Source organism: Phalacrocorax aristotelis, chromosome 8 (genome assembly GCF_949628215.1).
Source record: "Phalacrocorax aristotelis chromosome 8, bGulAri2.1, whole genome shotgun sequence".
Taxonomy (NCBI): Eukaryota; Metazoa; Chordata; class Aves; order Suliformes; family Phalacrocoracidae; genus Phalacrocorax; species Phalacrocorax aristotelis.
In genome coordinates this window covers 557,851-578,125 of record NC_134283.1, presented here as the reverse complement: position 1 = coordinate 578,125, position 20,275 = coordinate 557,851, and the positions used below count along the sequence as shown (strand labels likewise).

The 20,275-nt window shown below is 54.1% G+C and overlaps 1 protein-coding gene across 5 annotated transcripts in view; it reads left to right on the top strand.

Moving 5' to 3' along the window:
- Nucleotides 1–4,720, top strand: part of ZFHX3 (zinc finger homeobox 3) — a 678,088-nt gene extending 673,368 nt beyond the window's left edge. For all 5 annotated transcript variants that reach the window (XM_075101073.1, XM_075101072.1, XM_075101076.1 and 2 more), the window contains one exon: nt 346–4,720. In XM_075101073.1, coding sequence (XP_074957174.1) covers nt 346–1,940 — 1,595 coding nt within the window. In that variant the 3' untranslated portion in view covers nt 1,941–4,720. The remainder of the gene's footprint in view (nt 1–345) is intronic.
- The last annotated feature ends 15,555 nt before the right edge of the window (nt 4,721–20,275 follow it).

Here is a 20,275-nt window from a genome sequence, read left to right as displayed (position 1 = left end):
GTCAGTGAAGCAACAGCTATGCCGAGCGTCCCGGGTGGGTGTCCTCGGCAGAGCCACCACGTTTGGTGCTGCCAGGCAGCGTGGCCGAGCCGGCCACGAGTGACGGGGGCTGACAAGGCACGGGGCCTCGGGGAGTGGGGCGAGGAGCGCTGGTCCCAGAGGAAGCGGGAGCGGTGGACGGGCTCTCCGACCCACGCTGCTGCGGCGCGGCAGCTCGGGCTGCCCTGGTGCAGAGGCGATGGCGGCGCAGGGGCGGTTGCGGGGTGGCCTGGGGTCACCCCGCCTTTTGTTTTCTGCCTACCTGGTGCCGAGTGACTCCTCACCTCTCTCTCCTCCCTCTTGCAGCTTTAACTTCTCCCAAACCCAACCTGATGGGCCTGCCCAGCACAAGCGTCCCTTCGCCCGGCCTCCCCACCTCTGGATTACCAAATAAGCAGCCCCCGGCTGCGCTGAGCTCGCCGACCCCGGCACAAGCCACGGCGGCCGTGGCCCCGCAGCAGCCGCCGGCAACAACCCCACAGCCGCAGCCGCAGCCGCAGCAGCCGCCCCCGCCGCAGCGCAAGGAGAAGGAGAGCGAGAAGGCAAAAGAGAAGGAGAAGGCACCCAAGGGGAAGGGGGACCCCCTGCCAGGGCCCAAGAAGGAGAAGGGGGAGGCACCGGCGGGCGCCCTCTCGGCCCCACTGCCTGCCATGGAGTACGCAGTGGAGCCCACCCAGCTCCAGGCGCTGCAGGCCGCCCTGAATTCGGACCCCACCACCTTGCTGACGAGCCAGTTCCTTCCCTACTTCGTCCCCGGCTTTTCCCCCTACTATGCCCCGCAGATCCCTGGCGCCCTGCAGAGCGGGTACCTGCAGCCCATGTACGGGATGGAGGGGCTCTTCCCCTACAGCCCCGCGCTGTCGCAGGCGCTGCTGGGGCTGTCCCCCGGCTCCCTGCTGCAGCAGTACCAGCAATACCAGCAGAGTCTGCAGGAGGCATTGCAGCAGCAGCAGCAGCGGCAGGCGCAGCAGCAGCAGCAGCAGCAGCAGCAGCAGCAGCAGCAGCAGAAAGCGCAGCAGCCCAAAGGAAGCCAAACCCCCGTCCCCGCGGGGGCTGCCACCCCGGACAAAGACCCTGCCAAAGAACCCCCCAAGCAAGAAGAGCAGAAGAACGCACCCCGCGAGGTGTCCCCCCTCCTGCCCAAACCCCAAGAAGAGCCCGAAGCGGAAGGCAAGGGCGCGGACTCCCTCTGCGACCCCTTCATCGTCCCCAAGGTGCAGTACAAGCTGGTTTGCCGCAAGTGCCAGGCGGGCTTCGGCGACCAGGAGGCGGCCAGCGACCACCTGAAGTCCCTCTGCTTCTTCGGCCAGTCCATGGCGAACCTGCAAGAGATGGTGCTTCACGTGCCCACCGGCAGCGGCCAGGGCAGCGGCTCGTACCAGTGCGTGGCGTGCGAGAGCACGGTGTGTGGGGACGAAGCCCTCAGTCAGCATCTTGAGTCAGCCCCGCACAAACACCGAACAATCACAAGAGCAGCAAGAAACGCCAAAGAGCACCCCAGTCTATTACCTCACTCTGCCTGCCCCCCCGACCCCAGCACCGCATCTACCTCGCAGTCGGCCGCTCACTCAAACGACAGCCCCCCGCCCCCCCGGCCCCCCCCGGCTTCCCCCCACGCCTCCAGAAAGCCCTGGCCCCCGGCGGCCCCCCGCGCCCCGCCGGGGAAGCCGCCGCCGCCGCCTTTCCCTCCTCTCTCCTCATCTTCAACGGTTACCTCAAGTTCATGCAGCACCTCAGGGGTTCAGCCCTCGATGCCAACAGACGACTATTCGGAGGAGTCTGACACGGATCTTAGCCAAAAGTCAGATGGACCGGCGAGCCCGGCGGAGGGGCCCCGGGACCCCGGCTGCCCTAAGGACAGTGGTCTAGCTAGCGTAGGAATGGACACCTTCAGATTGTAAGCTTTGAAGATGAACAATGAAAATGAATTTAAATAAAAAAGTTAATAACAAACCAATTTCAAAAATAGACTAACTGCAATTCCAAAGCTTCTAACCAAAAAAAGAAAAAAGAAAAAAGAAAAAGCGTGGGTTGTTTTCCCATATAACGATGCCGGTGGGTTTTACATTTCTTTTTTCCTTTCCTTTTAATAAAATAAAACTTAAAAAAGAAAAAAAAAAATCTGTTACATTTGTCCTTTCGAAGGTACTGTTGGTCTGGGAGACGAAAGCCCGTGCTGCCTCCTTACTGTCTTCGGAGCTTGAGCCCCTTGTATATTGCCCCTTTTCAATAATGCCCCACGTCGATAGCACAGCAGAGGCCGGCATGCACTGTATGGGAAAGCAGCCCACCTTGTTACAGTTTTAAATTTCTTGCTATCTTAGCATTCAGATACCAATGGCTTGCTAAAAGAAAAAAGAAATGTAATGTCTTTTTATTCTCAGGTCAATCGCTCACACTTTGTTCTGTTTTCAGAATCATTGTTTTATATATATATATATAATTTCTTTTGTTTGTTTTGGGGTTTTTGTTTTGTTTCGTTTCATTTTCGTTCCAGAAAAGGATTTTTTTTTCTTTATTTTCTTTCTTTTTTTTTTTTTTTTTGTTAATTTAAAATGGGCAGAAAGTATTCAAGAGAAAAACAATGTGAACTGCTTTAGCTTTTCGGGGATTTTAAGGGTAGCTTTTCTGCTGAAGCCAATTTCAAGGGGAAAAGTTAAGCACTCCCACTTTTCAGAAAAAAAAAAAACCCACACAAAGAGTGTTGAAGACTCGGAGCTTAAAAAAAATAAGTTTTAAAACAACTGACTTTCTGTATTTATGATAGATATGACCATTTTTGGTGTTGAGTAGATTGTTGCATTGGAAATGAACTGAAGCAGTATGGTAGATTTAAAAGAAAAAAACCCTTTTGTGTACATTTAGCTTTTGTATGGTCCAGCTGACGGCTTCTCATTTGATGTTGTCTTGTTCATTCCTAGCCAGATAGATTGCAATCCATTGACTCGCCTAAGCTTTTCTCCCCTTTGTACCTTTACTCCCCATTCCCCCATCCTGTAATCTTCCACTTATGGTCGCTACCTTCATTTCTTAGAGGGTGGTTGCATAATTATTTTATAAAAACTAAAGAAAGAAGTTCAAAGGGTTTTGGGGGGTCAGTAGGATCCCTTGCAGAATATTTTTTGTTGGGGGTTTGAAACTTTTTAAGGCGTATACATACGATTTACCTATGTCTGTTACCCTTGTGCACTTATCTCTTTCTTATTTTCCATTTTTCCTCTTTTTTTTTCTTCTTGCCCTCTTCTTTTCCTCATTTTGTAAATGCTTCAAAGACTCTGTTCCTAACCTATAAGCATTTGTTTCTGTTTGTGTAATTAGGCTGCACTCTGTTCCTTCTTTTAAAAAAAAGTTTTTGTTACATTTTTTTTTCTCTAAAGAAAATTCATGCTTTAAATAAAATCCAAAGACATACCCTTTCACCACTGGTGCAGAATGAGCAAAAAGGATTCTTTTTACTTGAGAATTTGTTTCTGATTTAAACAAACAAGTCTAAGTTTAAATAAAGAATAAAAAAAGTACCCAGGTTGTTATCTGTGCTTCTTCTGCAAGCAGAGAGACAACTCTTAGCGAAAACCCAGCGCACCAAAAGGCAGGTTTCTCTTTCCAAGTTGTCCCCGTGTAGCCGCGTGCGGGCAGGCGAGGCGCCCGCCCGGCCCCGGCGTCCCGCCCAGCTCCGCGCCCCTGCTTGTGGGGGCCCGCGGGCGCCGCACCCGCCTCTTCGGGTGCGGGCTGCGAAAGGAAAGCTTTGTGCTGCTAAAGTGTAGGCGTTGGAGACAAATAGATGCTTGCTGTTCCACTTCCGTAGCCAAATGTCAACAGAAACAATCTCCTTCCCCCCCCCCCCCGGCCCCGTTTCCTCTGCCCCGAAAGTGCGAGAGCCTTCTCCCCATCATCTTCATCCTCCTCCTGCTTCAAAAGGGAACTTCGAAGACTGTGAACGCAGGTTCCTCCCGCCGCCTCTGGGCTTCTTCTCCCCGTGCTGAAGCCGCTCGTCGACTCTGCGAGACTGGAGCATTCGAGACGAACGTGGGGTTCATTTTCTAGCGGGATGCTTTTATTTTTATGGATTTTTGTTTTTAGTTCGATGAAAGACTAGATCCTGAACTGTTGTACATATTTCTAACTAGGCTAATGCACAGTGCAAATTCCTTTTTTAATTGTTTTTTAAGTAGACAATACTAAAGCGAGTACCATCTGATATTCCTGCCAGTACCCAGCTGTAGCATAAGGTGTCAAAAACGGAAACAAGTACACAAAAAGCGTTTGCTGTTTTAACAAACTGATTTCTTTTAACAAAAGTTCTTGTATTTCTCCCCGTGTTTGAGATGAACATTTTTTAAATTCTAAAGTTGTACAGTTTTTGTTTTCCATTATTTTATCTTGTTTGTAATTCTATGAAATATATATATATATATTTTTTGCCATTTAACTGTTGTATGTTACTCTGTCTGTATCATATAGAAATTTTTTTGTTTGTTTTGTTTTTGATTCTCTATGTGATACAAGTTAACAATTTAACACTAGCTTTATCTGTCAAATTCCGCAAGGTCTCTTTTGGAAATCCTTTTGTTTTGTCTCGTTTATGTTTCGGTTTTTTAATTATATTGCTTGGTCATAGTGCAATTTCTCTCTCCTTCTTCCCCCTCCTCCTTCCCACCCACTAAAAGGTTTTACAAATTCATTTCCTTGTATTTTTTCTAAACGTTTCTAGAGACTTTCAGTGCGAGGTTGCCTCCTCCTCTCGCCGCCCGGCTGCCCCGGGGCCAGCACTGGGACCCGCGCCCCGGCCACCCGTCCCCGCCGGCGGCGCTGGGCTGGGCTGGACCCCCGGCCCACCGGGACCCCCGGCCTCGCTCCCCACAGCCCGCCCGGCCGCCCCGGGGCACTGCGGGAGCGACGTGGCGCTGGGGAGCCCCCGAGCGAGCCCCGAGCCCACGCGTGGCCTTTCTAACGAGCGTCAGAGCGGGGCCGGGCATGAGGAAAAGATTTTAAACTTGGCATTGAGCAGGTTTCTGTTTTATTTTTAATAAAAAGCTTTTTTAAGTGGTGAAGATGGCCAAAGTTTCATACAATTGAGAATAAAGAGGCATAAGGGGTGTGTCGGGGCTGCCCACGCCTGGGGGCAGGCGGGGGAGGCGAGGGAGGCGCTGACACAAGCCAGCGCTCGCTGGTCGTGGAAATATATTTTGCTTTAAAAAAATAATAATAATAATGAAACTTTTAAATAGAAGCAGAAATTGGGTTGGTTGGTTGGTCGGTCGGTTGGTTTGTCGGCGCTGAGATACTGCCCACTGTGAAACACAAAGCTTTGACTATTTTTTTTTCCGTTTTTATTTTGGGGGGCGAGTTTGGGTAGAACAGAAAGCATAAATGAGGTGAAGAGGGATACGAACAGCCTTTGCAATGTACAAAAAATAGAGCAAGTGAAACCAAAAATGATGTTCTTGGTGTTTTTCTATAATGTAGTCTTGTTAGCTTTTTTTTGTTACTGTAACAATGCTGATCTCGAACTGTACCAAAATACATGGAGACTAACAGAAACAGAAACCACATGGAACTTTCAAATCTTTAAAAAATTTGTCACAAAAGACTTTGTTGTCATAGTTGAGTTGACTGTAGATGGTAATTGAATATACTCCTTTGGAAATATTTCATCACGTATGTTTCCTGCTCATTGTGATACATTAAAAAAAAAAAAAATGAGCAAAAGCTCTCGTCTCCGATGTCCCCGCTTGTGCGGTGCAGGGTCTGTCGGGGTGGGTGCGTGCTGTGCGGCTCGGCCCGGCTCGGCGGGACGCGCGCGTCCGCCCGGGCGGCTGCGTCCCCCGTGCCCTCGCGCACCGCCGGCGCACGTGTGTCCGCAGCCCCCCCCCCCCCCACGCGCGGGCTCCGGGCGCCCGCCGGCGTGAGAGCGCCCGGGACGATGCTGCGAATTGGCGTTGCAGTGGAAGTAATGAGCCAAATAGCACAATTCGTAGTGTGGCTTCGGGATGCGTTGTGTATGAAAAAGACATTATAACTGCATTTAATTTTACTAAATGATTGTGTAAGAAGCCTGGGCGCACTGCTGTAATTGATGGCTAAAGGGGAAGCATGATGCCTTCACGGGTTGAGGTCCTCTTCAAACCTGTGGACTAGAAGCGAACTAAAACCGCCATCTGTTTTCTTCTACTAATCAAACCAAAAGGAGACGAAGGTAAGCAAGGTAAGTGGCTGACTCGCTGCTCTTCCCTTTGCTTGCAGTGCCTCTTGAGCAGGGAGGAAAACCCGATGAACTGCTGAGTGTTAAATACACAATTCTCCTACCAAAAATTGCCCCTTGCAGCAGAAACTGCTTGAAATTCATTAATAAGAACCACATCCAAAAGAGAGCCCCGGGGGCTACCATTCATCTCTAATTTATAACTGCAGCAACAAATAATTTAAAAAAAATAAAAAAAACAACGCAACATTGCAGGTAGGACAAGCGGTCTGTTTAGTATGGGTGTCCTTGGCCGCTCTGCTGCCTCCCTGACAGCAAGGGGTGTCCTCTCCCTCCCCGGGGAGCGGAGGCCGGAGCTCCGCAGAGCCGCCCAGCCGGAGCAGAGGTCGCGGGGAGGAAAGCTGGCAGCGAGCAAGGGCGCGGGAGCGTTCGTTAATTAATTGGGTCAGGCCGTTCACTTGCAAACCCACAAGTTCAATAATCGGGTTGCTGGTGCACCTTCATGAGGGGAAAAAAAGGAAAAACCAACACTTGTACTGATACAAAAATACATGAATTATGAAATAAAGTGGGTCAAAGTTGCCAAGCCCCGATGACTCCCGGTGCTCGGCGCAACCCCGCCAAGCCAGCCAGGCCCTGGCCCTCGTGCGCAGCCCTGAAAGAGGCGCTCCTGCACCTCTGGCCACTGGAGGGCAAGGGCAGGTGCACCCGAGCACACGCTCAGCTCAGCGCCCCAACCCTCCATGGGCCAGGCTGCCCAGGCCTGTCCCAGGCGCCGCTCTTCTGGTGTGAGCCTAAGCAGGTGGGGATCTGGATTGCCTCTTAGCTGGTTTGGTTGTTTTTTTTTAATGGGGGGGGGGGGGAAATCATTCTGCTTTTCCTACGGGTGGACGGGACTGTGGCAGTAACGGGGTCACTGGCGCGGCCCTTCCACCAGTGTTTGCACTATGCCGCGTTAATGACTTCAGTGTTGTTGTCAGACCTGCAGTTTTGTAAGTTTATTATGTAACGTTGCTATTTATTCCTGGGTTGAATTCCAGTTTAAAACAGCTACGCTTGAGAAAGCACCTCTCTAATGCTCAGAAAGGTGTAAATGGCTTCTAGTAGCTGCACAAGCTGCAAACTAAAACCCTCTGTGAGAGCCTCTCTGTTCAGAGCAGTGCATCAGCGGAAATTGTGCAAACCTCTGACAGAAATAAAAAGGTTTTTCCATGCTGTGATTCTGGTAAGAGGAGACTGGGAGTGATTTTTAATAACCTTGCATTGCCATCACCTAAAAGACAAGGAAGAGCTTCATCTCCTACTAGTACACTTTTACAGACCAAAAATTGCAAATTTATAAAAATAGAGCAGCATTCAGGTGTGCATTACAGAGGGTAACCTTGTCGATGGATCTGGAACAGAGCTCCCAGCTGGAGGGTGCCCCTGCCCTCGGGTGCAGCCCGCGTGTTGCCATCATCGGTGCAGCAGGAGCAGGGGCTTTGGCCCCTGTGGGCAGCTCTCAGCTGCCCCAGGGAGGTGGCCCGGGCAGTCCCCGCGTTGCAGCCTGGCATGCAGGGCCACAGGTCAGCCAACATGTGCTGACGCCAAGGGAGGAAACGCCGCTGGCCTCCACGTTGTCCCCAGCTGGCTCTTCCGCAGAGGATCCTGCCCAGGTGCGCAGCAGCGGTGAGCCTGGCACAGCAGCCCGCCGGCAGCCCGGGCGCAGGGCCGGCGTGGGCACGGGTGCGGGAGCCAGGCGCCCGTGCAAGCCACGTCCCAGCCAACGGGCAGGGCCCTGCGGCGCTGGGAGGCTGCAGGCAGACGATGCCTTCAGGAGACGCTCTCCATCCTGCACCCACTCGCAGTGCACAGCCCTGCTGGACACCACAGCAGCTGCAGGCGGGTCCGTGCAGGGGCTGAGCCGCAGCTGGAATAGATGATCGTTGCAGGTCCCTTCCAACTGAAATCTATTCCATTCTGTTCTAGTCTGTCCTGTTCTAGTCACCCCACACCTGGGCTGCCCAGCCAGGGAGCCCTTCACCCCCACACCCCCCTGCAGGCAGCACAGCCGGCTCCAGGGGGGCCTGGGGGGGGAGACAGGCACGGCAGTGCCACCGCGCAGCCCAGATGCACAGGTCCGTGCTACCGAGGGTCCCTTTCCCCACCAGCAGCCATGGGTACCAGCTTCCCTCCCTCGCTGCCAGCCCAATGCTGTGGCCAGTGCTGCCAGACACCCCCCCACAGGCCCCGGCATCCAGGTGAGGCATCAAGGACTCGTTTTTCAATGCCACCAAGTGACAGATGAGCTGATTCGTAAAGGTGTCCGGAGCACGAAGCGGCAGATCACTGGGACTAAAACAAGGCCAAAAGAAACCCCAAAACCTTGCCAGCTGCCAACTTCCAGTAAGACTAGTTTTCCTGTGCGCTGCAGGACACCTCCCTGCTGTGGCCACGTTTGCTGCAGGAGACCTGCTGCAGCACAGGGCAAGTTCAGTCCATGAGGTGGCTGGTCCTGCAGCCCCCCACAGTCACAGGAGCTCATGGGGAGCTCGGGCCGGGCACAGACCCCCTCTGCTGAGAGCAGCAGCTGCAGCCATGTCTCTGCTGAACAGAGCAGGGTCCTATGTTAACGTCTTTGCTAAATGACATCTGAAGTCTGCTAAGAGAGCCAACTTCTCTAATGCAGACAGATGCTCTCAGAAACTGCCACCAGGCTCAGTCTGTGCCAGCAGTGGTGAAGGGTTAACTCCATCAGTGCTTAAACTACAAATGTGGAGCCCATTCTCTCCTCCAAGCTCGTTAACAATGTACACCTGATGATCTAAAGCACTAGAGAGTCATTTTAATTAACGCTCTGCCAGAGGGGATGTGGTGAAGACACTGATTTCACTCCAATGACTTTCTATTTTGGTATATTGCAGATTCGGTGCATTAGTTCCCCAGGCTGATGTGGTGAGCTAATCCAACTACGGCCGCGTGGGCACTGCCTCCGCTCGGCTCCGCAGGCGGCAGCTCAGCGCTGGCACCATCCGCGGGTCGAGGACGCGGCTCCTCGGCAGGGCAGCGCGGGGCTGGCTCCGGCAGCTCCTCTCCTGGCAGGACCGGGCTGGTCCTCCCCTACTCACCGGCGGGGCGCAGGTGGCAGTGGGTCGCGGCACCGCAGAAACAACAGACAAAGCCCTGCGGCCACGGGGGCCCTTCCACGCGCCCGCCGGGGCCAGGAGCAGGGCCGCTGGGCTGGGGGCTCCCCTCCATGCCTGCCGTCCCACTCCGCCGAGGCAGCCACAGCCGCCCCAAGGGAAGGTGCCAGCCCGAGCTGCGGAGGAGCTGCAGCCGACGGTGCTCCGGGTCTCCCGCGGCCTCTGCGGTGATGGAAGAGAGACTTCACACTGCGCCCCAGAGAAAAGATAGCGGTACCTATAAATGGTATTGTGCTGTTGGTTAGATGGTAGCATGATGTTACTTAATTAATGTTTTAATACCCTAGGCATCTTCTGTGCCGTATAATTCATATCGATTCAGCTGTGAGCATGTTCAGTTAAAAAGACTCTCTTTCCTAAGCAAACTTTCAATTATATTGAATTGTCACAGCGAAAAAGGGCCTTTTCTCAGCATGGGGGAGGGGATTCGCTGCCAAACCGCCGCCGGCCAGGCCAGGCACACACGTGCGCGCACACACACAAGAACGGAGCCCACACCCTCCTGCCCCGGTGCTTCCAGCCTCCCCGAGTCACTGGTGCCAACCCCAGAGATGCCGCGCTGCTGGGTGTCACCATCCCCAGTCCATGGGGTTTCCAGGCAGAGCAGCCTGTCCCCTCCAGGTGCTGCTGGGCTGCGTTGGTGGATGCTGGCCCCAGCCCCGTGCCACTGCCTGCTGCCAGCCCAGGGTGCCTGGGCGCACGCACTGTGAGAAGCAGCTCTCGCAGCCCCTCAGCAGGGCTGGCTGGGCACTTGCTGCAGGCAGCAGCCAGTTGCCCCGTGGCGGGGGCTTGTCCTCACCACGTGCAGGGGAGGGCTGCAGACCCCCGGCTGCCCGCCATGCATCACGAGGATGAGGAGCTACAGGTCGCTGGGGGCCTTGGTGCTCCCCAGCCAGCCGGCGCTGCTCCAGCCAGCCCGCTGCTGTGGCAGGGAGCAGGGCAGGGATTGAAGGATTGGCTGGAGCTTCTGAGAGTTTAAGTTGTGGCTTTGGGGATCGCTGGTGTTTTTCTGAACTTTTGCTGGTTTGGTCTCTGTGTCCCATTTTGCAGGGCCCTGCATGCCTGGGGCAGGTGGGCTTCCTGGGGACGGTGTCCCCACTTGCTTCCCTCCTTTCCCACAGGTTTCCAAGAGCACCCTTCAACCTGTTCATGTCTTCAGAGGTGGCGGGTCTCGGCTGAAAGTGGGTCGGTGGCAGGGTAAACCCTGCCACGGCACTGGCGGGTTGAGCACACCAGGGGTTGGCAGGAGGTTAAAGCCAAATCAGAATTGACAGAGAATTATTAGCAAGGCAGACACAAGGAAAAGCCCCCCCACTTCCTCCCGTAATCAGGTTAATGTGTGCGTGGAATGCCGAGTGTTTTGGCAAAGCAGCGCCTTTTCTTTTTTAAGCAGAAATTCACTTTCCATTATGTGAAGCTGTATCCCTCCTGCTCCAGCGGCACCTTTGATCAGCGCACATGGCGGGGGAGAAGGACATGGGACGTGACCAGCCTCACCGCGCATCCCTTGGCCCTGCTGTGCCCCAGCGAGCGGCAGCTGGAAGGGGTCCCCCCCTGTGCCCGTGGCGAGGGAGGGCGCAGGGGACAGATCCCTTCCCCTGGGGGACCCCAATCCCCCAGCACAGTCGCAAACCTCACAGCAATGGGCACACAAACTGAGCGTCATCAGGCGGATGCGGGCGCTGGCAGGGGGACAGTGGTGTCCCACACAGGAGCCGTGGGACATTAGGGGCCTCGCCCCAACCTTGCAGGGCTTTGTGGTGCTGGGATTCAGCTCTGGGCATGCAGGCAGCCTCTGGAAGGAATCCTGCAAAGGTCTTCTGTGCCAAGGCAGGTTCACCACGCCAGGGCAGGGGGGCTGTGCCAGGGCTGGGGTGGGCTGTGCAACGTGGATGCCATGCTCAGGGCCAGGTGGCAGTGGGGCTCACTGACACCGCAGGGACTCGTGGTCAGGCCCCAGCTGTGCCTGGGACCCTGCCATGGCAAACAGGACTCCTGGCCGAGTAGCCAGGAACTGCACCACGGACCCACCACCCTCAATAGCACCATGCATGGCAGCACCAGCCCTGAGTGCAGCTCCGGAGCCAGGGATGAGCGTTTGCTCTGCAACGCTCATCGTTGCTCTTCGGTGCTAGCAGTGAAGGTCATGGCTGAGTGCAGCTCATCCCCTCTTGCCACACCGGTGAGCCCTGCCTGTCTGCGTCCTGCTGCAGTGCTCCCAGGGGCATGGCTCCATCACAGCTGGGTCAGGCCCTGCCATGCTGGACCAGGGCGCGCTGGCCCGGCAGCACGGGAGCATGGCTGTGCACGAGGCTGGGTGGCACGAACATCATAGCCCAGCCTTGCTGGGGACCTGCATGTCCCTCCCCTGTGCTGGCTGCCTCCCAGGGTTGCTCTGCTTCTTTGGGCTCCGCCTGCTTTCCAATGGCACCGAGAACAGGGTCCCACAGCAGCCTAGCTGCAAGTTTTTCCACAGTCACAGTGGCACAGAAGTGTCCCTGGCACAAACCCAGCAGGTTCCCCCAGATCGCACTGGCAGCCTGCCCACCCAGACTGTGCAAGGCAAAGCAGATCTCAGTGCTCTGCTCCCAGGAAAGCACATGCCCTTCTCAGAGGAATGTGGCTGCAAGGTGGAAGTCTCCTGCATCCACATGCTGCCTGCCAGTGCGCTCTGAAGCCCAGGATCTGGCGCTGTACACTCGGCAGTGGTGGCTCTGTGCCTGTGCTGTCGCACCCTGCCCTGCAGGGCCATGGGGAGGGTCAGCAGAGCCAAAGCAGCCCTGGTACATCGGCTGCAGCAATACATCTGCTCCTCTCCGGGATGGGCCGGGGGAGCAGCTCGGCACATGGCCACCCCTGCCAGCACCACAGAGCTGCACTCATCAGCCTCTGAGGAAGCAGTGCAGGGAGGTGCTGGCAAAAATTTTAAGGGTATATGTTTGCTTTCAGCAACAGAAGAGCACCTTGATGTTCTGGAAGGTTAAAATGTGTCTGCAAGCAGAGAGCCATGGCACATCAACTCAGCCATGTGCGTCGTGGCAGCAGGAAGCTGCCAGCTTTGTCACCAGCCCCTGCCACAGCGCTGCAGCCCTTGGGGCCATCCCTCGTCCCCCAGCCCCACTGAGCCTGCCGCCGCCAGGACGGATGGACATGAAGGCTGCTCCCCACACAGGCTATCCTTCTTCTAGTGAGGCTTTATTAAAGATTTCTGACCTTTTTTTTCTTTTTTTTAAAATAATGAGGCAAAGATAAAAATTCTGTATTTTCATTACTCCCTATTTTCACAGCCCGCTGAACAAAAACACAAAGCGCTTCTCCTGCTGCCCCTTGCTCCCTGGCCCTGCCTCTTTCTCCCATGGAGTTCAAATTAAAGAAAGGCGAAAATTGAAGCTGTTGTACGCAAGGCGATTGCAACATGCATATTTGATTTTTATGATGGATCTAAATTGCTGAATAAGGCCGTGGAACAAAGGGAGACTGCGGCTTCCTGCCCATCACAGACAGCCAGCCACTGCAGAACAAAAGCGCCAGCCATTAGGGGCTCAGCAGGGAGACACATTATATAAATGACTTTGTTTCTCTGCCCCTTCCCCCCCACGGGGTGCTCTGGACGGGGCTGGGGGGCTCCTGATTTGCACATCCCGGGGAGAGTGTGCGGCTGGTGCAGCACTGCCGTCGTGGCGCGGCACGGCTGCGGGGCGCCATGCTGGCCCAGCACACGTGGCGGCCTTGCCAGGGACGGAGGGCCCAACACATCCCACCCGGCTCCTGCCGCCAGCGCAGTGCCGGTGAGCCGGCCTCACCGGGGCTGCCGGGGCCCTGCTGCGGCCAGGCTGCACCCTGCAGGTCAAAGCAGCCAGGGCTGGGCAGGGGCTGCTCCACAGAGACCCCTCAGCAGCCGCAACCCTCGCAGGCACGTGGTACCTTGGTGCGGGGCCAAGGCTCTGCCGTCTGCTCCCTTGGTGCCTGCCGTGTGGCGATGGGGAACAAGGAGAGGCAGGGCTGCGCCCCTTGCCCTGCTGCCCTCCCGCGCAGCCGCCGCACCACTGCGAGTCCCTGGGTGCCGGTGCTGCCGGTGGCGGGTCCCTGAGTGCCGGTGCTGCCAGCGGTGGGTCCCTGGGTGCCAGTGCTGCCGGTGGCCTTGGTCCCTCGGTGCCAGTGCTGGCCAGCAGCCCTGGGCACACTAAGGGCCACACAGAGCTGTGGGAACTGTAGCTTCATTGGTCCTGGGCTCACCTGGGCAGCGGGACAGCTGTGCCAGCAGCTCGACTTCCATCACACCATGGTGGCCCCGCTGCCATGGGGGACACCCCTCAGGCATTTGGTGACACATGACTTAATAATGCCTTTTGCAGCCCAGCCCGCAGCGCTGCACGGCAAGTGGCACTCAGGCGACCATGCGAGGACACCTGGGAAGTGCCAGGCAAGACTGCCTTGATAGTCCCACGGGCGTCCTCGCTGTGGGGCGCTGTGCTGCCCAGCGCGGTGCGCCAGCCGGAGGAGGCAAGGCTGCGCCTGGCGGGCAGGAGGGTTTGCACCCAGCTGGGGAGCTGCTGCTCTGATCTCGCGCTTGCAGAAACCTCCTTTTGTGTTTAGCAAAAGGCATTCGTTACGGAGGCTTCAGGCAGAAGGTCTATGATTCCTCAGTCTGCAGCGGAAGGTACTTGACAAAGGCAGGATCTGGTTAGGATCAGACTGGGTTGGGGAACAGATTCCCTGCTGGTTCCTCAAAGCCGCTGCAGAGAAGAGCTGGGTTTGTGGCAGCAGTGCCGCAGGGCTGCATGCAGCTCTCCACGGACACAGGGTCTCTGCATGGGTGGGCGCTATGTCCTGGCCTGATGTGCTCTGGTGGTCCAGGGACAACCCTCAGCGATGTGCTGGAGTGACGGGCATCATCAAGAAACACCCGTGTCCCCAGCACAGCTGCCAGCTGTCCACAGCCCGTAATGCCGCGGGGGCATGACGGGGCACAAGGCTGCCTTCCTGCCTGTCCCACCCCAGGCGTGAGCCCAGGGATGCCCTAGGACAATCCCAGCTACGGACTGCGTGTCATGGCCACCAGCCTGTGGCTCTGCTTGAGCCAAGGTGGATCCAAGGGGTTGCTGCGAATGGCTCCCTGAGCCCTGCGGGCACAGCAGAGGCTGGCCCGTGTCGTGCTGGTGTCCGGGAGGGCTTGGGAACCAGCACTGTCCCACTGCAGGGAAAGAGCTTGGGGCTGGGCTGGCACTGGCCTCTGTCTTGCTGCATGATGTGCTCTGGCTGTGCTATGGGGTGCCGGAGGGCTGCTTGAACTCATCAACTCCTGCTGCAGATGTGACATACTGCTGGAGAAAAGAAAACAACCGCCCAGACTAAAAACATGCTTTCCTCCTCTAATGCATCCCCCAGGTCCTCTGGCCGTCATCTCCCCCTCTGCGCTGCACCAGGGAATTGCATGCTTCAGTAAGAGTGTCCTAATGGATTTCCCCTACCCCCACCCTGTGCTTTCGAGAGTGGGAAGGAAGGGACGCATGCCACCATGCACGCTGCCTCTGGCTGTGCAGGGCAGCCGGCACTGCTGGAGCTGCTGCCAGGGCCGTGGGCACAAAGAGCCCACCGCAGCCCCCAGCGTCCTGCCCCCGCACAGCACTGCTCTCCATCGGCTGCTGCGGGCGGATGCGGCCAGAGAGGCTCGTGCCTCGGGTCTGCTGGGACAGCATTGGCAAGACCTGCAGCAAGGGAACACGGGCGGCCTAGGGAAGCTGTCCCAGGTAAAATCCTGGGTCGGCTGGGGAGGAAGTGGGAACATCACTGCCCAGAGGGGTGCGGCTGCAGGGAGCTCTGCTTAGAGTCTGGGAGAAAGCTGGGAGCGGCCTGAGAGCCAGAGGGATGTGTTTAGCTCTTTAAAGTTTGATTTTCATGACCTTTTTTGCTGCTGGCTGCCGCTCCCGCAGTGCCACTCCCAGCACTGGGTCAGGTTGTGCTTTCCCTGCTAAGGAGCTAAACTGAGATGCTGTGTGTAAGAAATGGGAAGTGACAAGATATGACCAAAGCATTGGAAATCAATCCAAACTAAATGTGCTTCTTAACTATAAGTGAACAGTTGAAAACAATCCTCTTTTATAGCCATGGAGATAAATACTCTGTTTTTATTAGGAAAAAATTGCTTTGGACTGAATAAAGTTGTTTGATTAACAAGTCAAAGCAGATGGTTTATTGATGTTTCAGAAAGGAGTTTACAAGGTCTAGTGAAAAAAGAGACCCAGCTCTGAATTAACAAATTACCCTGGTATATGGGACATTGACAGTTCACTGCTAATAGATTTATGGGCTTCTGCTGGGTGTTTCGTCCCCATTTGGTTTATTATGATAAAATATTGGGGCAGGGGTAACCTATAGCCTCATTGCAATATACTGTATCGACCCCTGACCCCAGGAACCTGACAGCAAACCTATATATTAGATTTTTAATTTGTCTTAATCTAACAGGATCGGCTTCCGTGCTGTAATTATTTTCCAAAGGCAATTGTGTGAGTGTGTGAGTGTGTGTGAGAGATGCAGGTGAAGGTGGATCACTTTGTCTCTTGCACTGGACATAGAGTTAAACTGCTGAAGACCTAAGAGATCACAGTAGGAATGATGCAGGAGCATCAATGTCCCATGAAGCAGGACATGACATTGAGAAATAATAAAATTCTCAGGGGCTGTAAACCACTCTCATAAAAAAAATTTACCATGAGGCCCTAGCAACATCTGGAAATATGCACAGATCTTGACTGGAAATGCAGGGACTTGAATAAATCCTGCACCAGAGCTGCTCCTTCTTCTGAAAGTTATTGCAATCGCTTTGCGCCCCCATGCCTGCGGCCATGGCTTTCCACCGGACAGCAGTGTCCTGCAGGCAGCCAGAGGGACCGGTAACCAATGCAGGCAGCTTTGCATCTGTGTTTGAGTGGTTGAGATGTCAAGTCCAATATTTCAGGATTAAAATGCAGAAATTGCATGCTTCTGTGTCAGAGTAGCCGTGTATTAGCTAACAGTTTAGGCATGTGCACTGTCATCTTTCATACTTTGGGGCTAACACTCTGGCTCTAATTATAGGCCAGTCTCAGTGCTCAGAGCAGTTGAATCAGGCCGGCTGTAGGTCCAGCAGTGCTCATTCCTGTGCCTAAGCCCAGGTGACAACCATTGACTCCCAAGAATATGTTCAGGTTTCAAACACCCTCAGCCCAGAGTAACGTGCAGTTAATCGCATGCTACGTCAAAATGTCGGTAGTGAGGAGCAGGAAGACAGTTTCCAAACTCTCCTCCATTTGCTGAAGCAATTACTTCTGAGGACCTTATGTGAAACCTTTACTTGCTCCTCTTCTTTGTTAATTTGCATGCAGCACTTCTGGTGCCAGAGTGTGCTTACCTGAGCTGCCCTCTGTGACGGCTGCTCATGCGGATGAGACAATTAAGCGATGCCGTAGCAAATTTTTGTGCCCAAACAGGGTAGCGGTGGTGCCCAGACTCAGGATCAGAGACACCATGCAAGAGCACGCCCTGGTTTGTGCCTGTTCCCCGTGCTGTGCCCACAAGGCCTGGGGGAGCAGCAGGGCTGACAAGGGGCCCCTAGAAAGAGCCGGGAGGGGAGCGCCGGGGGGAACGCTCCAGAGTCAGGGGCTGTGTTAATTCTCCCCTACCCCCAGCCCTGCTAAGCAATATCTGCATGCAACCGAAGATGACATGGTGATGAATGGGGGACAAATGCGTCTTTTATTGCTTCCACTGCACATATGCGTTTTCTCTCTCTCTCTTTTTTTTTAAAGGGACTGTTGGACCGCTGGATACAGGAATTCATATGATTTGTTCTGCAGCCATTTCTCCTTTCTCTCCTGTAATAGGATCTGCAGAAATAATTTAAAGAGCTGAAGGTAATTTAGTGTCTTCTTTACCTCTCTCCCCATACTTCCTATGAGTTCACCAGGTACCCTCTAGATGAACTAATCCTACTGTAAAATATTATTTTTAGGCTTTATTCATCTAATTTATTAACTGTCTGCAGCTTTATTTACCAGGTTCTGGATTAACTCTGAGACCAGTTACTATTCAGAGCTGCTGCTTGCTACACTGCTGTCTTTCATTCTGTTTATCTTTTCTTTGTAGAGGAGGGGCTCGAACATACACAAACTGTCCTGAGGTTTAGCAGATATTCCAGGGAATTGCAGGGCTGTATCTCATCTTCTCTAGTGATTAGTTACTGTCTCACACCTCATAGGAATCACAGCAAACTTTCTTCTACATGCCACTTCTCCCCAGGAAGCAGAAGGAAAATGAAAAGATCATTTTAATAGTTGACATTACAACTTTTAATCTCACCCAAAATGCAGGACTGCTGAAGGGGATGGAGTTGCTCTGATCTACATCAGCTGAGAGCTGGCCCCAAGCACCCGCCCACAATCGTGGCCAGACCCAGCTGACTCTGGGTGGTGGGTTTGGGGCTGTCAGGCTGGATCTTGGTGGAAGAGTTGTAGTGCTGCTGTATGAGCCAGCTGGGGAAGGCAGCAGTATTTCTCCATCCCTTATGAAGGGGTTTGCAATGTTCTAGGGGCTTTTTGGGTGCTCAGGAAAGCTGAGAGTATGGCTGGGGACGAACAGGTAAGTGGTTAGAAGAAGGAAATGGTGTGGAGTCCTTCAAAATAAAAATGAGCTGGTTCACTGTAGGCAGGATGGGCGAAGTGGGGCTGTGAGGAGTGGAGCAGTGGTCTTGTGTATGATTCGCAGAGTTTGGCAGCTCCAGAACTGCCCTCCCCATGCTTACGTGAGGGCCCTGCAGACCCATCCTTTGCTGGGACCCTCTCGTGTGGAAGGACAGCTCAGTGAGCGTTGAACTGGCTGAAGCTGGAGTGCTTCCCCGTCGGCGCTGCTGCGCCGGGTACCTTGGAGTGGTACAACGGGGACAAGAAGCTGAGACACAAGAAGCCACTAAACCTGCAGTGCAAAGGTGTGGTTGCGGTGGGCCAAAACCAAGTAAGCAGACTCCCGAGACACACATTTTAGGATCTTGGGTTACATCAGCGACAACGATGTACACTTCGGGCTTTGGCCCTGAAGCATAATCAGACCCCCATGGGCCTGGCAGAGGCCTGGGACCTCGCCCCTTCAGGGCAGCGAGTGAGCAGGGCTGCCTGTCCCAGGCACCCCACGCATCCAGCTCTGCAGTGTCCCAGTGGCAATAAAAGCACAGTATTGGCATGAGCACTCCAGTTTTTAAACAGCATCCAGGGAGGCTGCTGGCAGGCTGGACAGACGGCTGAGGTGTCTCAGGGCCATGGCTTGTGAGGAGCTATTGAGCCAGCAGGGATTATTGTGCTGAAATATTGCTTGTTAACTAACCCACAGTAACCCTCTGTGTCGGTGCTCACAGGGAAATGGGCTGCGGGTGTCATTACTGGGGACTCAGTAGAAACACCTTGTCTTGCCCGGGGCTCGGGCTGTGGTTACCCCAGTTCAGCTGACGTGGAGCAACCACTCCAGTGATGGGAAATTGATTACACTGCCTAATCATGTCAAAGTATCACTTTAGCTGTACAATCAATGTATTCTTAAGAAAACATCTGAGACTTTTATAAATACATGCTCTGAATTCACACCGCCTTTGTGGGGTCTTGCAACCTCAGTGGCTATCACTCCTGTGAGCTCCCTTTGCTTCAGCCATGTTTCACGCTTGGCACCCCTCTTGGCTGGCAGCAAGAAGGCTCACTGCCCTGGGCAGCAACCTCTCTGCATGCTGGCGCCCCACGGGACGCGACGGAAGCCTGACCCACGACACGGGCCCTACGTGCTGCCAGAATGCAAGCAATCACACCTGGAAAAAAGAAATCTTTATTCATTAATACGAAGTACTAGTACGTTGTCAGAAACAAAGCATTTTATGTTATTAAGGGGGTTTTTGGTTTGTTTTACCTTTTTTCCCTTTATTGTTTTACCTTCAGAGAGTGGTACCACTGAAACATAGGGGCTGGGGTGGCTGTCGGCATTGAAAGGGTTAATGTGGTAGTCTAATTCTAAACTCCTGAATGCGGTAGCCTATCCTCGCTATTATTCTGTTCTGTTACTTCACCAGTTGTATATTGTCTAATTGTGATTTACTGCATATTTTTCACATAAATTACTTTAATGGACTCTTTGTCTGGGCTACACTGCATGGTAGAGAGTGCTACAAGGTGTCATATGAACAAGGTTATAGAAAAGATTGAAAAGACTACAAACTATTGTGTGAGCTGGGGAATAGCTCATGTTGTAATGATGCAGACATGCAAGGGGCAGAGTTAAGGGCTGTGTGTACAGTCTTGACTTCACAGCATTTCTCATCTTGAGTGTTTAACTGTGCAACCCTGGTATTTTTGTAATGGAGTATTTTCTAATGCAGTTTGAGGGGATTTTGTTCCAAATGAAAACGATTAAGATTCTGGAGCACTACAGATGGCATGGAGGGAGAAGTGCTCCAAGCACAGTCCTTCCTGAGCTGGCTTAAGCTCTGCCAGACCTGCGGGTCCTGCATATATGAGCCAAGCGCTCACTAGACCCTGCCTGAGTGCACACTGCCAGCCTGCAGATCCAGGGCCCTTCTGGCCACCATGCAAGGCAAGCCCGACTGCACACCTTGCAGTGCCGCATCATCCCTGCTACGGACCCACCATGGTACGGTCCCTGCGGGAAGCGGTCACAGCTGAGAGCACACGTGCCACAGGCTCCACCAGTAACCTCTTAAGGGACTGTGCTCAGCCCCAGCATACCCAGGCACCTTCTCGCAGCTGTGAGTGCAAGTTTGCACATCGAGCACCCTTTAGTGGGGAGGGAATGCACAGGGAGTATGCACAAGGGAGAA